The 13,390-nt window shown below is 48.9% G+C and overlaps 2 protein-coding genes across 8 annotated transcripts in view; both read left to right on the forward strand.

Moving 5' to 3' along the window:
- FBXO16 (F-box protein 16) overlaps window positions 1–5,097 on the forward strand; it is a 39,189-nt gene extending 34,092 nt beyond the window's left edge. For all 7 annotated transcript variants that reach the window (XM_053939426.1, XM_053939417.1, XM_053939420.1 and 4 more), the window contains 2 exons: window positions 935–1,142; window positions 3,196–5,097. In XM_053939426.1, coding sequence (XP_053795401.1) covers window positions 935–1,142; window positions 3,196–3,211 — 224 coding nt within the window. In that variant the 3' untranslated portion in view covers window positions 3,212–5,097. The remainder of the gene's footprint in view (window positions 1–934; window positions 1,143–3,195) is intronic.
- A 6,188-nt stretch (window positions 5,098–11,285) lies between these two features.
- The window catches only part of ELP3 (elongator acetyltransferase complex subunit 3), an 89,615-nt gene continuing 87,510 nt past the window's right edge, over window positions 11,286–13,390 (forward strand). Inside the window, exons 1-2 of the mRNA XM_053937844.1 lie at window positions 11,286–11,392; window positions 12,024–12,123. Coding sequence (XP_053793819.1) covers window positions 11,365–11,392; window positions 12,024–12,123 — 128 coding nt within the window. The 5' untranslated portion in view covers window positions 11,286–11,364. The remainder of the gene's footprint in view (window positions 11,393–12,023; window positions 12,124–13,390) is intronic.

Below are 13,390 nucleotides of genomic sequence, written 5' to 3' on the forward strand. Positions count from 1 at the left end.
GCACCACAGCACAGCTCAAATAAAGCAGATTTGGACTTTATTTTTTAGGAATATCATTAAGGGATATCATTTAGGAATAAAATCTATGGAATCAATATTTATTGATTTTATTCTACAGAACCAATAGAATAAAATTTGGGAATGAAATGTATAGAATGTATAGAATTTCCCAGTGGATTCCAATGTTTTCAGTCCCTCTCAAGTTGTTGCAGATGATGATTTCAACTCTCCTCTCCTCTCCTCTCCTCTCCTCTCCTCTCCTCTCCTCTCCTCTCCTCTCCTCTCCTCTCCTCTCCTCTCCTCTCCTCTCCTCTCCTCTCCTCTCCTCTCCTCTCCTCTCCTCTCCTCTCCTCTCCTCTCCTCTCCTCTCCTCTCCTCTCCTCTCCTCTCCTCTCCTCTCCTCTCCTCTCTCCTCTCCTCCCCTCCCCTCCCCTCCCCTCCCTCCCCTCCCTCCCTCCCTCTCCCTCTCCCTCTCCCTCTCCCTCTCCCTCTCCCTCTCCCTCTCCTTTTTCTCTCTCTCTCTCCCTTTTCCCTCCTCCCTTCCCTTCCCTTCCCTTCCCTTCCCTTCCCTTCCCTTCCCTTCCCTTCCCTTCCCTTCCCTTCCTTCCCTTCCCTTCCCTTCCTTCCCTTCCCTTCCCTTCCCTTCCCTTCCCTTCCTTCCCTTCCCTTCCCTTCCCTTCCTTCCCTTCCCTTCCCTTCCCTCCCTTCCCTTCCCTTCCCTCCCTTCCCTCCCCTCCCCTCCCCTCCCCTCCCCTCCCCTCCCTCCCCTCCCCTCCCCTCCCCTCCCCTCCCCTCCCCTTCCCCTTCCCCTTCCCCTTCCCCTTTCCCCTTTCCCCTTTCCCCTTTCCCCTTCCCCTTCCCTTTCCCCTTTCCCCTTTCCCCTTTCCCTTTCCCCTTTCCCTTTCCCCTTTCCCTTTCCCTTTCCCTTTCCCAGTTATCCCTCTCTGCAGATCCAGAGCCCGTCCCAAAGCCACCAGTCCGTCCCAGCTGGGCCAGACCTCACCAAAGCGGGGCCCTGCCCCCCAAGGCGCTGGCCCAGAGCTCCCGCTGGAACGCCGGGATCCGCCCGGGACCCGTCCGAGCGCCAAAACCACGGCACAGAGGAGCTGGAGGTGCCACCAGGGTGGACAGCAGGTCCCCGTGTGAGTGTGGTGTCCTGTCCTCGGGGAGGCTGTTCTGGAGACAGCACCCAAATCATGGAATCATGGAATCATGGAATGGTTTGGGTGGGAAGGGACCTTAAATCCCATCCAGTTCCACCCCTGCCATCTTCCACTGTCCTGGGGTGCTCCAAGCCCTGTCCAGTCTTTCCCTGGACACTTCCAGGGATCCAGGGGCAGCCACAGCTTCTCTGGGAATTCCAGCCCAGCCCCTCCCCACTGGCCCAGCCAGGAATTTCTTCCCAATTCTCATCCAAATCTCCCCTTTCCCAGTGGGAAGCCATTCCCTGCGTTCTGTCCCTCCATCCCTTGTCCCAAGTCCCTCTCCAGCTCTCCTGGAGCTGCTCCTGGGGATGGAGGACAAGGAAGTGCTCTGGATGGTGAGAACCCAGGGAATCCAGAGCAGAGGGTTTCCAAAAGCAAGGAGGCAGAGTGAGACGATCCCGAACAATCTGATGCCATTTCAGTCTGGGGTTGGCTTTGGAAGCTCTTCCTGGTGCATCCCGAAGCTGCCCAGGGTCAGGAGCCTCCAAGTGCTGGGAAAGCCTTTTTGGGGTCCCTGGGAAGTCCTGGTGGTTCACCCGGGGGTTGTCACCCTGAGGGTTTCCATCTGTGACCTCTGGTGGTTTTTTCTGCAAAAATGGCGAAGAATGCAGAGGGGGCGAAGAAAAATAGGATTTTGATGGAATACTGTTGGGATTTTAGGAAAGACACCGGGGTAGAGTGATGGGAGATCCTACAGGTAAGTGATTATCCAGTAATTATTGGTGATCCCATCTAGACGGGAGATGATGGAGCACATGGAGACCTCCAGGATCCCTTTGGATCTCCCAAACCTTGCCTTTTTAGCAGATCCGTGGGTTAATCTCCACGAGGAGGATCCACAGTGCAAACCAGCGATCCCAAATCCTTGCGACAAGAGAAAGGACCCAAGAAATAGATCAGGAAAGCTCTGGAATGCTTGGATTGGACTGGATTAGGGATTGGATTTAAATAGATTTCAGGAAAATTTCCTTCACTGGAAGGGTTGTCCAGCCCTGGCACAGCTGCCCCGGGGTGGAGTCCCCATCCCTGGAGGGATTGAAAATCCACGTGGATGTGGCACTTGGGGACATGGATCCGTGGTGGCCGTGGCAGTGATGGGGGTTGGTTGGACACAATGGTCTTGGAGAACTTTTCCAACCTTAACAATTCCATGAGTCCATGAATGATGCCTAAGGAAAACACAAGTAGGAAGCAGAACATAAACACATCCTGGCCATAAAATCACCAGGATCAGGCTGGAAAATCCCGTTCCCTCATGGGGCTGAAGCCATACAAGGTTTCCATAAAACAGGCCCCTGATCCTGGAATCCCAGATAAAGTTGGGAATGGGGAGAAGGTGTTTGAGTCTCTCTGAACTTTTCCACGAGGAGAATTCCAGTGCTGTCAGAGAGGATGTGGGGGAACAGGGAATTCCTGCAGGGATGTGATCTCCCAGGGGATGGGACATGGAGGATTCTGGGACAGGCCGGGATGTGCCAAATCCCATCCAGGCTGCATCCAGGAAAATTAAAAACTCTGGAAGAATTTATCCACACCACTGCTGAGGTAAATGATTCCTGAGGGGTTGCACCTGGATTCGGGGCAGTTTTGCAAGGAAAAACTGTGTTTTGGGGTTTTTTTGTGTCAGAGAGAGACAAATCCTATCATAATTCCTTCAGTGACCTCTCCCAGACCTCTGTGAACTCCGCCAGGCTCTTCCCAAAGTAAACATCCCAATTTTGGATCCTGCTCCAGCTGGGCTTTGCCAGGCCGTGTTTGCAAGTTGTCAGGAGGGGACAGAAAAAGGGAAAATGTTTTGATTGATGATTATTTTCCCTATAATGAGATCCCGAGCGGGAACAGTCTTCCCACTCAATCCAGATTTGGAAAGGTATTAAATGCCACTGAAATCCCAAGGACTGGCTGAGCACTTAAATACATCTAGAACCTGAATCCTCTGAGTTAATCTGAATCCTCTAAGTCTGATTTTTATCATTTCTCTCTCATGCAGCACCTCCTCTGTTTGAGGCTCAGCCCTGGCACGTTCCTTCATCCAACCAAGGATCCGACACGGAATAAGGGAAGATCCACAGCATCCTTCATGCAAAAAGAACAGAAATTTACCCCCCTGGCACTGAGGAAAGGACAGGAAAGTTCCTGCTGGCTTTGGGATCTGAACCTCTTTTCCTGTAGCTGGTGCTACTTTCCCTTTCCCTTCTGGGTACACTGGGAATTTCTGGAACTTTGACCATGGAGAGCTTCCTTAGATCCTTGCCAGAGCTGCTGGATCTCATGTGGATCATTTGGACATCCTGGGGCACATCCCATGGAAAACCTGGAGACAGAATTCCTTTCTCACATTAAAGCAATTCCACCTTTTCCGTCGTGATAGCAAGAAGGAAATCAAATCCAACACTCTGGATTTGCACGTGGATCCAAGAGGAGCTGGAATTTAAGAGATTGGGAATCCCGTGCTCGCTCTCTCTCTCTCACTGGTCTTTTCTGCAATTTGGGGAATTCCCAGAAAATGCAACAAAGAGGAGTTTTTGAGGCTAAGGGGATTGAAAGCACGGTGACTTGAATTCACCCCAGAGATCTGGGACGAAACTAAACCCTTCCACACATCGGGAAAAATCACGGCAAGCACACGAATCCTCAGCATTTATGGACAAAAATCACATTTAGGAGGAAATTCCACCTACCAATCACAGAGTCACAGAGCTATTAAGGATGGAAAAGATCTTTTAGATCCCCAAATCCATGCCCATCTTCCTTAAACCATGTCCACAGGTGCCACATCCGCAGGTTTTCAGGACACTCCCAGGAATGGGGATTCCATTCAGTGGGATGAAGATTCCATTCTTTCCGTGAAGAAATTGCTCCTAATATCCAACCTAATCCTCCCCCGGTGCAACTCAAGGACGTTTCAATGTGGATTAGGAGGAAACTTCTGCTCTGTGAGCAGATTAATCTGTGTCACTTCAGGGTTTCACAGATTTTGGGAACACCACGGCGTTCCACGGACTGAGAGCATCCAAATCATTGATTTGAGAGCATCCAAATCATTGATTTTACAACTCAGTTCCCCCTCCCAGACTTTGGGGTTTTTCTTCTGGTTTTCCTGGGTGCTTGGAAGGATGAGTTCATCCCAACCAACACAAAGGCCTAAAACCCAACAAATCCCAGCTGCCACCTCCCAAAGAATCAGCCAGGAACTTGCAGCTGGGAATTATCTCCTGTATCTTCAGATCTGTTAATTATGCAGGAAGGCAGACTGATGGATTTTGATGAAGAAAGTGAAATTTTGAGAATTTAAAGTGAGGTGGAACAAACCAAAGCATTCACCAGCAGCATTCCCTGGAATTGCAAATCTCTCCTCACCAGCCTTTTTTTTTAACATAGGAAACCAAATTAAAGCAATTGCTCCATGGGTGCTTCATTGGCTTCCTAAATCCAAGCTCTTTTTTTGGTTTTTTTTGTTTCTATTAGGCAGCAATTGAGGGTCAGATCCACATTCCAAAAATGGAAATTATGTCAGTGGTTTATCTTTTCCCATTGATGTTCCCTGGAATTGTACAGTTCCCAGGATCTGAGTGGTCTCGGGCAGGCTCTGTGCCTTTACTGAATCTTAAGTGCTCACTGCACATTTTAAAACTTAAACTTTCTCTGATTTATATGTTTTTCGGTATTTATTTTTGTATTTTATTAAAAAAAAAAAGTTATTAAGAGAAGGTTTAAGCTTTAAAATGATGCTGTAAAATAACAAACAGAACTGTCCAGGAGCGTGTTGAGCCAAATCAATTATCCTTGGAATACCAGCAGACCTACAGAAGTTAATCAGAATAAAATCAGATGTACTTATGCTGTCTGTAAACAGAATTTACATCATTCCTGAGGTCAGGAAATGGGCTGGAATTTGAAATGGAGAGGGGAAAAAAATATCTCCATCAGCTGCCTGGGGCAAAACACATCGCTCTCAGTGCCTGGGGCTGCAGATGGTCCCTGCCCCACTGCAGAGCGAGTTCCCAGATAAGAAATTGCCGAACTGCAGAGCAGGGACGGACGCTGTGCCTTTGGAGATGCGCGTTTCCCTGCCCTGCTCGGCGTTTCCAGGTCCTGCCCGACTGGAATCGGCCCCCGCCTGTGATTAAAGGCACCTCTCAAAAGCCCAGGGGCAACTGAATCAGCGGCAGCGAATTCCAGAGATCAGAATGCCAGCCCTGGGCTACAGCCCCGCTCAGATGTGGGCAACAAAGCCAAACACGCCGGGCTGCCTCTGCCTCCATCCCAAAACTCCACCTGCACTTCCCCGGTGTTCCTTGCCCCGGAGGAACGGCAGAGTCTGGAATTTGGGAGCCAAAATGAAACCTTCCTGATGATTCTGAGCTAAAGAAGCAGAAATTTGGGGGAAGAAAAAAAAAAAAAAAAAAAGTGTGGCTTACGTGGATGGGGCAGCAGGTGGGAGGATTTTTGGGAATGCCCGGCTCGTGTGGAGAGGTGGGAGATGAGGGAACGTGAGCTGCTGCCAGGGAGGTGGGAGCAGGAGAGCGAAGCCTCAGCAGTGGGCACTGGGGGATGAAGGGTTAATGGATGGTTCTGAGAGAGCGTGGAGACCTTGTGGCAAAGGGAGAGCAGCCAGCCAGGAGAGGAAATAAATGCAAGATAAAAAGTTGCTGTAATCAGTGGATGAAGCTGATAACGAGCAGGGAGCACAGCTCAGCTCCAGGGCTGAGCGAGGAGTTGTTTTTAGGGAGGCACAAGGATATGGGAATATCTGAAATCCATCACCTTGTGCCTGCTGGAGGATGATTTAAACCCTATTTCAACCTGTTCCACCCCGGGATCTGATTTCCAAACGCCCTCGTGCCAACCTCAGGCACAGAGCGGGCCTTTTAAAACATCCCACCCCATGGGAAGAGCTCCTTCCTCGTGCCCTTTTCCCTCCCTGCAAGCCCTGCTGACCCTGCAGCCCCCAGTCCTGAGAGAGGTGCCAAAAATCCTCACAGCAGCCCCCGCATCTGGACATTTTCCAAGAAAGTTTTTGACCATCCCACAAATCCCCAGAGCAGCTCGTGTGGCCATTGCCAGCATCTCCCTTCAGTTCCATCTGTAATTTAGTGGGGTTTTTCCCTTGCTGCCTGTTCTCTGCTCCTCCACACTCCTGGTTTTTCATCCAGGCAGGTTCGTGACCCACCAGAATCCAGGGATTGGCCAGGATGCCACCAGGGAGGAGATCTGGGAGCTGGTGGCACCAGCAAGGCCCTGGCAAACAGCACCAACCTGGCTGAAGGTCCTTTCCCACGTGAAGCAATCTCTGTACGAAATCTAAACTTAAATAATCATTTGCCCAAGAAATAAACCCTCCAGGATCCCTTTCAGATGCCAGGGGAGTGCTGAGTGCAGCGCCCACAGCACACCACAGCAGGGAAAACGCTCTCAGAACTCCTCTCAGCCTCTGCTGGAAGTGCTGAAGGAGCTGAATCCTCGCCACAGAAAGAAATAAATTCAACCTTGACTGTTCAGCTCAAGTGTCCCCGACCATCCCAACCAACGCTGCAGTGACACAGCGCAACAACCGAGCTCCAGGAGCACAAAAAGCAAAAGCTCTGATTCATCTCCAGCCCCATTTTCTCCACCATGTAGGAAATGCAACCTGAGTAACTCCCACAGAACTCCTTTTACCAAGCGCTTAGCGTGAGATTTATGGTTTTTTTTCCACAGGCAGCATTTCCCCTCTGCTCACTGGTAGGTTCGTGACCCACCAGAATCCAGGGATTGGCCTGGATGCCACCAGGAAGGAGATCTGGGAGCTGGTGGCACCAGCAAGGCCCTGGCAAACAGCAACAACCAAACAGTTGCCAATTCCCCAAACAAGAGCTGAGGAAATGCCTGTCTCCAGAAGCTCGGGTGAGTTTTAGAAGTCGCTGGATGTTCACAGAAGAATCCCGAGCTAATTTTATAGGATTGATGCAGAATTTGGGATGCAAGAGACGCCGGGAGACCTCTGGTCCAGCCTCCTGCTTTAAGCAGGGTCAGATCTGGGATCATCCCAGGCTGCTCAGGGCTTTAAGGCTTCCAAATCCTCACAAAGAGGAGAGGGCACAACAACTGTGTGGGACACTGTGACACTTTGGGAATCATGGAAAATCCTGAGCTGGAAGGATCATCAAATCCAACTCCTGGCCCTGCACAGACATCCCAAAAATCCCTCCCGGGGAGCGTTGTCCTGGAGCCTTGGGAATGTCACCATTCCCTGGGGATCCTGTTCAATGCTCGACCCTTTAGGGAAGAACCTTTTCCCAATAAACCTTTTCCAATAAAGCTTTTCCCAATATCCATCCTCCCCTGGGCTGGGCTGGGTTTGCTTCCAGGGACCCCCTCAGCCTCTTCTCCCTTCAAACACCCCGTTCCCCTTCCCTGCTCCCTCCTCCGTGCACTCCTCGGGAACCCGCGGGTCTCCAGGAGGGATTTTTATCCTTTTGTCAGGAAAACCCAGTCGTTTTTTCCCTCCTAGAGTCGATGTTTTGCTACCACCTAGCGCTGAGGCGGCGCGGCCTCCTCAGGCCCGCCTGGTTCCCCTCAGGGCGGATCCCAGCACCGGCGGGAATTTGGCAACGAGACCGCGGGGAAAAAAGTGGATTTAACGGGGAAATAGCACGATCCCATTATTGAGAAGTTCAGGAAGTGTCCCTTTTTAGTCGGTTTTTCCCTCCTGGAGTCGATGTTTTGCTACCACCTAGCGCTGAGGGGACGCGGCCTCCTCAGGCCCGCCTGGTTCCCCTCAGGGCGGATCCCAGCACCGGCGGGAATTTGGCAACGAGACCGCGGGGAAAAAAGTGGATTTAACGGGGAAATAGCACGATCCCATTATTGAGACGTTCAGGAATTGTCCCTTTTTAGTCGGTTTTCCCCTCCTGGAGTCGATGTTTTTACTGAGTGGGCGCGGCCTCCTCAGCCCCGCGTGGTTCCCCTCAGGGCGGATCCCAGCACCGGCGGGAATTTGGGAACGAGACCGCGGGGAAAAACTGGATTTAACAGGGAAATAGGATGATCCCACTACTGGGAACTTCAGAGATTGCCCCTTTTTAATCATCAGCTGTAAGAGCAGCCACAAGGATGTTTTTATGCCCTTGGAACGCTGTGTCCAGGTCCTGGGACAGGAGGGACGTGGAGCTCCAATAAAGCTGAGGAAGGGCTGGAGCATCTCCCCGGCCATGAAAGGCTGAGGGAGCTGGGGCTGTTCAGCCTCCAGAGGAGCTAAATGACAGGGAACCTCATCCCTGGGTGTCCCTGGGTGCAGGGAGGGGCAGAGCAGGGCCAGGCTCTGCTCTGGGCCCAGCAATGGCACCAGAGCCAGGGGCAGGGAATGATCCCAGCAATTCCACCAGAACACGAGGAAGAACTTCTTCCCTGGGCAGTGCCCAGCTCTGAGGCTGTTCAGTCTCCTCTCCGGGATATTCCAGAGCCCTCTGGACACAATCCCGTGCCCTGTGCTCCGGGGTGGCCCTGCTGGAACAGGGAGGTGGAACCAGTGACTCTCTGTGGTCCTGTCCTGGGGCTCTGAGAATCTGCAAATCTGGGATTCTGTGGGGGTGTGAGTCGGAGATCCTCTGATCGCCTGAGTCCGTGACTTCGTGATTTTATGAGTCTGTGATTCCTTGATTATGTAATGCCATGATTCTCTGATTCTGTAGTTTTGTGATTTTGTGAGACTGTGATTCCATGATTTCGTGATTCTGTGAGACCACGATTCCATGATTCTGTGAGACCATGATTCCATGATTCTGTAATTCTGTGACTCTGTAATCCCATGATTCTGTAATTCTGTGAGACTGTGAGTCCATGATTCTGTGCTTCTATGAAGTGTGAGTCTGTGGTTCTGTGATTCTGTGAATCTGTAATTCCATGATTCTGTAATTCTGTGAATCTGTAATTCCATGATTCTGTAATTCTGTGAATCTGTAATCCCATGATTCTGTAATTCTGTGAATCTGTAATTCCATGATTCTGTAATTCTGTGAATCTGTAATCCCATGATTCTGTAATTCTGTGAGACTGTGAGTCCATGATTCTGTGCTTCTGTGAAGTGTGAGTCTGTGGTTCTGTGATTCTGTGAATCTGTAATTCCATGATTCTGTAATTCTGTGAATCTGTAATCCCATGATTCTGTAATTCTGTGAATCTGTAATTCCATGATTCTGTAATTCTGTGAATCTGTAATCCCATGATTCTGTAATTCTGTGAATCTGTAATTCCATGATTCTGTAATTCTGTGACTCTGTAATCCCATGATTCTGTAATTCTGTGAGACTGTGAGTCCATGATTCTGTGCTTCTGTGAAGTGTGAGTCTGTGGTTCTGTGATTCTGTGAATCTGTAATTCCATGATTCTGTAATTCTGTGAATCTGTAATCCCATGATTCTGTAATTTTGTGAGACTGCGATTCCATGAATCTGTGATACTGTGAATCTGTAATTCCATGATTCCCTAAGTCTGTGAGACTGTAATTCCATGATTCTCTGATTCTATGAGTCTCTGATTCCATGAGTATCTGATTCCATGATTCTGTGAATCTGTAATTCTCTGATTTTGTAATTCTGTGAGACTGTGATTCCATAATTCTGTGAATCTGTAATTCTCTGATTTTGTAATTCTGTGAGACTGTGATTCCATAATTCTGTGAATCTGTAATTCTCTGATTTTGTAATTCTGTGAGACTGTGATTCCATAATTCTGTGAATCTGTAATTCCATGGTTCTGTGATTCTGTGAATCTGTATTTCCATGGATTCTGTCATTCTGTGAGACTCTGAGTCCATGATTCTATGAATCTGTAATTCCATGGTTCTGTCATTTCGTGAGTTTGCGATTCCGTGAATCTGTGACTGATTCTGTACTTCTGTGGTTCTGTGTGTCTCATATTCTGTGATTCTGAGGTTCTGGGAGTCTGTGATTCCATGATTCTGTGATTCCGTGATTGAGGCTGAGGCTCTGTAATTCCATGATTCCACCACTCTGTGATTCTGAGATTCTCTGAGTCTCTGACACTGTGATTCCATTATTCCATCACTCTACACTTCTGGGATTCCGGGAGTCTGTGATTCCATGATTTTGTGATTCTGAGATTCTGTGACTCTGAGATTCTGTGATTCCATGATTCCATCGCTCTACACTTCTGGGATTCTCTGAGTCTGTGCTTCCATGATTTTGTGATTCTGACTCTGGGATTCCACGATTCCATGATTCCATCACTCTACACTTCTGGGATTCTCTGAGTCTGTGCTTCCATGATTTTGTGATTCTGACTCTGATTCCAAGATTCCGTGACTCTGAGATTCCATGATTCCATCACTCTACAGTTCTGGGATTCTGAGAGTCTGTGATTCCATGATTTTGTGATTCTGACTCTGGGATTCCATGATTCCATTGCTCTACACTTCTGGGATTCTCTGAGTCTGCGATTCCATGATTTTGTGATTCTGATTCTGTGACTCTGAGATTCCGTGATTCCATCCTTCCATCACTCTACAGTTCTGGGATTCTGGAAGTCTGTGATTCCATGATTTTGTGATTCTGACTCTGGGATTCCACGATTCCATGATTCCATCGCTCTACACTTCTGGGATTCTCTGAGTCTGCGCTTCCATGATTTTGCGATTCTGACTGTGACTCTCAGATTCCGTGACCCCGTGATTCCACAGTTCCATCATTCTGCACTTCTGAGACTCTGTGGCTCTCTGACACTGTCATTTAGTGATTCTGCGATTCCCCGATTCCTTCACTCCCTAATTCCATGATTCCTTGATTGATTCCTTGATTGATTCCTTGATTGATTCCTTGATCCGCGTGACTCCGCATTCACCTGACCCCTCAGCTTTCCACAAACACCATCCAGCCGAGCATCTCAACGGGGGCCACACGGGCAGGGGGACCAGGGGACCCCCCCCAGAACCCCCCAAAACCCAGGGGGACCCCCGGAACCCCCCAAAACCCGGGATTTCCCCCCAAAAAACCGGAGGCGCTCCCCGGTCCCCCTCTCGGTGCGGTCCCGGCGTCCCCTGGTGGCTGCTGGCGGAACTACACCCCCTTGTGCTGCACAACGCTTTACGCCGCTTTCGCGACGGCGCCGGACGGTGTTGCTTTACGGCAGCGCGGCGGGCTAGGCCGCGGGATCCGCCGGGATGAAGCAGAAAAAGAAAAATGGGAAAGGTAAAAAAAAAAAAAAAAAAAAAAAATTAAAGAGACCTGAGGGGCTGGAGCGTGTCCGGGAGAGGGGATGGAGCCGGGGCACGGGCGGCTGAGGGAGCTGCGGGGGCTCCGCCTGGAGAAAAGGAGGCGCAGGGGAGGCCTTGTGGAGGTCCCTGAGAGGAGGGGAGAGCCGGGGCGAAACAGGGACGGGATGAGGGGAAACGGCTTCAAATTGTGCCGGGAGAGGCTCGGGTTGGATAACGGGAGGGATTCCTTCCCTTAAAGAACTGTCCAGCCCTGGCGCAGCTGCCCGGTCGCCATTCCCGGAGGGATTGAAAATCCCTCTGGATGTGACACTGAGAGGCTCGGGTTGGATAACGGGAGGGATTCCTTCCCTTAAAGAACTGTCCAGCCCTGGCACAGCGGCGGAGTCGCCATTCCCGGAGGGGTTTAAAATCCCTCTGGATGTGACACTTGGTGGCCCTGGCGCTGCCGGGAGCGGTCGGATCCGCTCTTGGAGCGCTTTCCCACCCAACCACTCCACAGTGGGCAGGAATTCCCGGCTGGGCCGTGACGAGCAGGAAAATCTGTGGGTTTTTTTTCCCCCTGGTTTTGCCCATTTTTGCTCTGTTTTTCCCCGGTTTTGGCGCAGGGGAGCTGAGGCAGGCCGAGCTGATGGTGATGACCATCGCTGACATCATAAAGCAGCTCCTGGAGGCTCACGAGCAGGGAAAGGACGTGGATCTCAACAAGTGAGTGCCTCAGAGCTGGGCACAGCTCTCATCTTCACACCGTTTGCTGATCATAAACCCCCCAAAACCGGTCAGATTCCTACCGAGTCTCAGATGGGAGGCATTTTGTGAAAAACTCCCAAGAAACTCGCACTGCCTTTTTTTTCCCCCACCTCTGTCCATCCCTCACTAGTCCCAAATCCACCAGGGAAAGGAGGTATTAATAGAGAAATAATATTAAATCAGATTTTTTTAAAGCAATGTGTCACACCCAAGCTTGTTTACAGAAACTTCTTCGTTCTTCATATTTGTGAAGTAAGAAACCCTGAATTTGATGCTCACAGAAATTCCTTCCTCCCTTATTTATGTGGAGGAAGAAATCCTGAATTTGATGTTTACAGGAATTTCTTACTCCTTTATTTATTTGGATTAATAAAACCTGAATTTGTTGTTTACAGAAATTTCTTCCTCCTTTATTTATTTATGTGGAGTAAGAAATCCTGAATTTCTTGTTCACAGAAACTTTTTCCTTTTTTATTTATGTGGAGTAAGAAATCCTGAATTTATTCTTTCTAGAAATTCCTTCCTCCTTTATTTATTTGTATTAATAAAACCTGAATTTGTTGCTCGCAGAAATTCCTTCCTTCCTTATTTATGTGGAGTAAGAAATCCTGAATTTATTCTTAATGGAAATTCCTTCTGCCTTTATTTATGAGGAGTAAAAAAAACCTGAATCTGTTATTTACAGCAATTCCTTCCTCTTTTATTTATGTGGAATAAGAAAACCTGAATTTGTTATTTACAGCAATTCCTTCCTCTTTTATTTATGTGGAATAAATAAAACCTGAATTTGTTATTTACAGCAATTCCTTCCTCTTTTATTTATGTGGAATAAGAAAACCTGAATTTGTTGTTTACAGAAATTTCTTCCTCCTTTATTCATATGAAGTAAGAAATCCTGAATTTATTCTTTATAGAAATTTCTTCCTCCTTTATTTATTTGTATTAATAAAACCTGAATTTGTTGTTCACAGGAATTTCTTCCTCCTTTATTTATTTATATAGAGGAAGAAAACCTGAATTTCCCCCTCTTTTTTCTCTTTTTTCACATAATTATAAACTTCTTTCCTGGACATTCCTGCCGGGAGTTGCCTTGGAGGTGAACTCAGCCCCAGGCTGGGTGTGTGGGGTTAAACACTTGAATTAATCAATTAATCAGGAATTAAACATCAGTCAGGAATTACCCCTGAAGGTGGAGCAGCAGGAGCCTTGCCTGCCTGCACAAAGC

The sequence above is a fragment of the Vidua chalybeata genome, chromosome 3 (genome assembly GCF_026979565.1).
Source record: "Vidua chalybeata isolate OUT-0048 chromosome 3, bVidCha1 merged haplotype, whole genome shotgun sequence".
Lineage (NCBI taxonomy): Eukaryota > Metazoa > Chordata > Aves > Passeriformes > Viduidae > Vidua > Vidua chalybeata.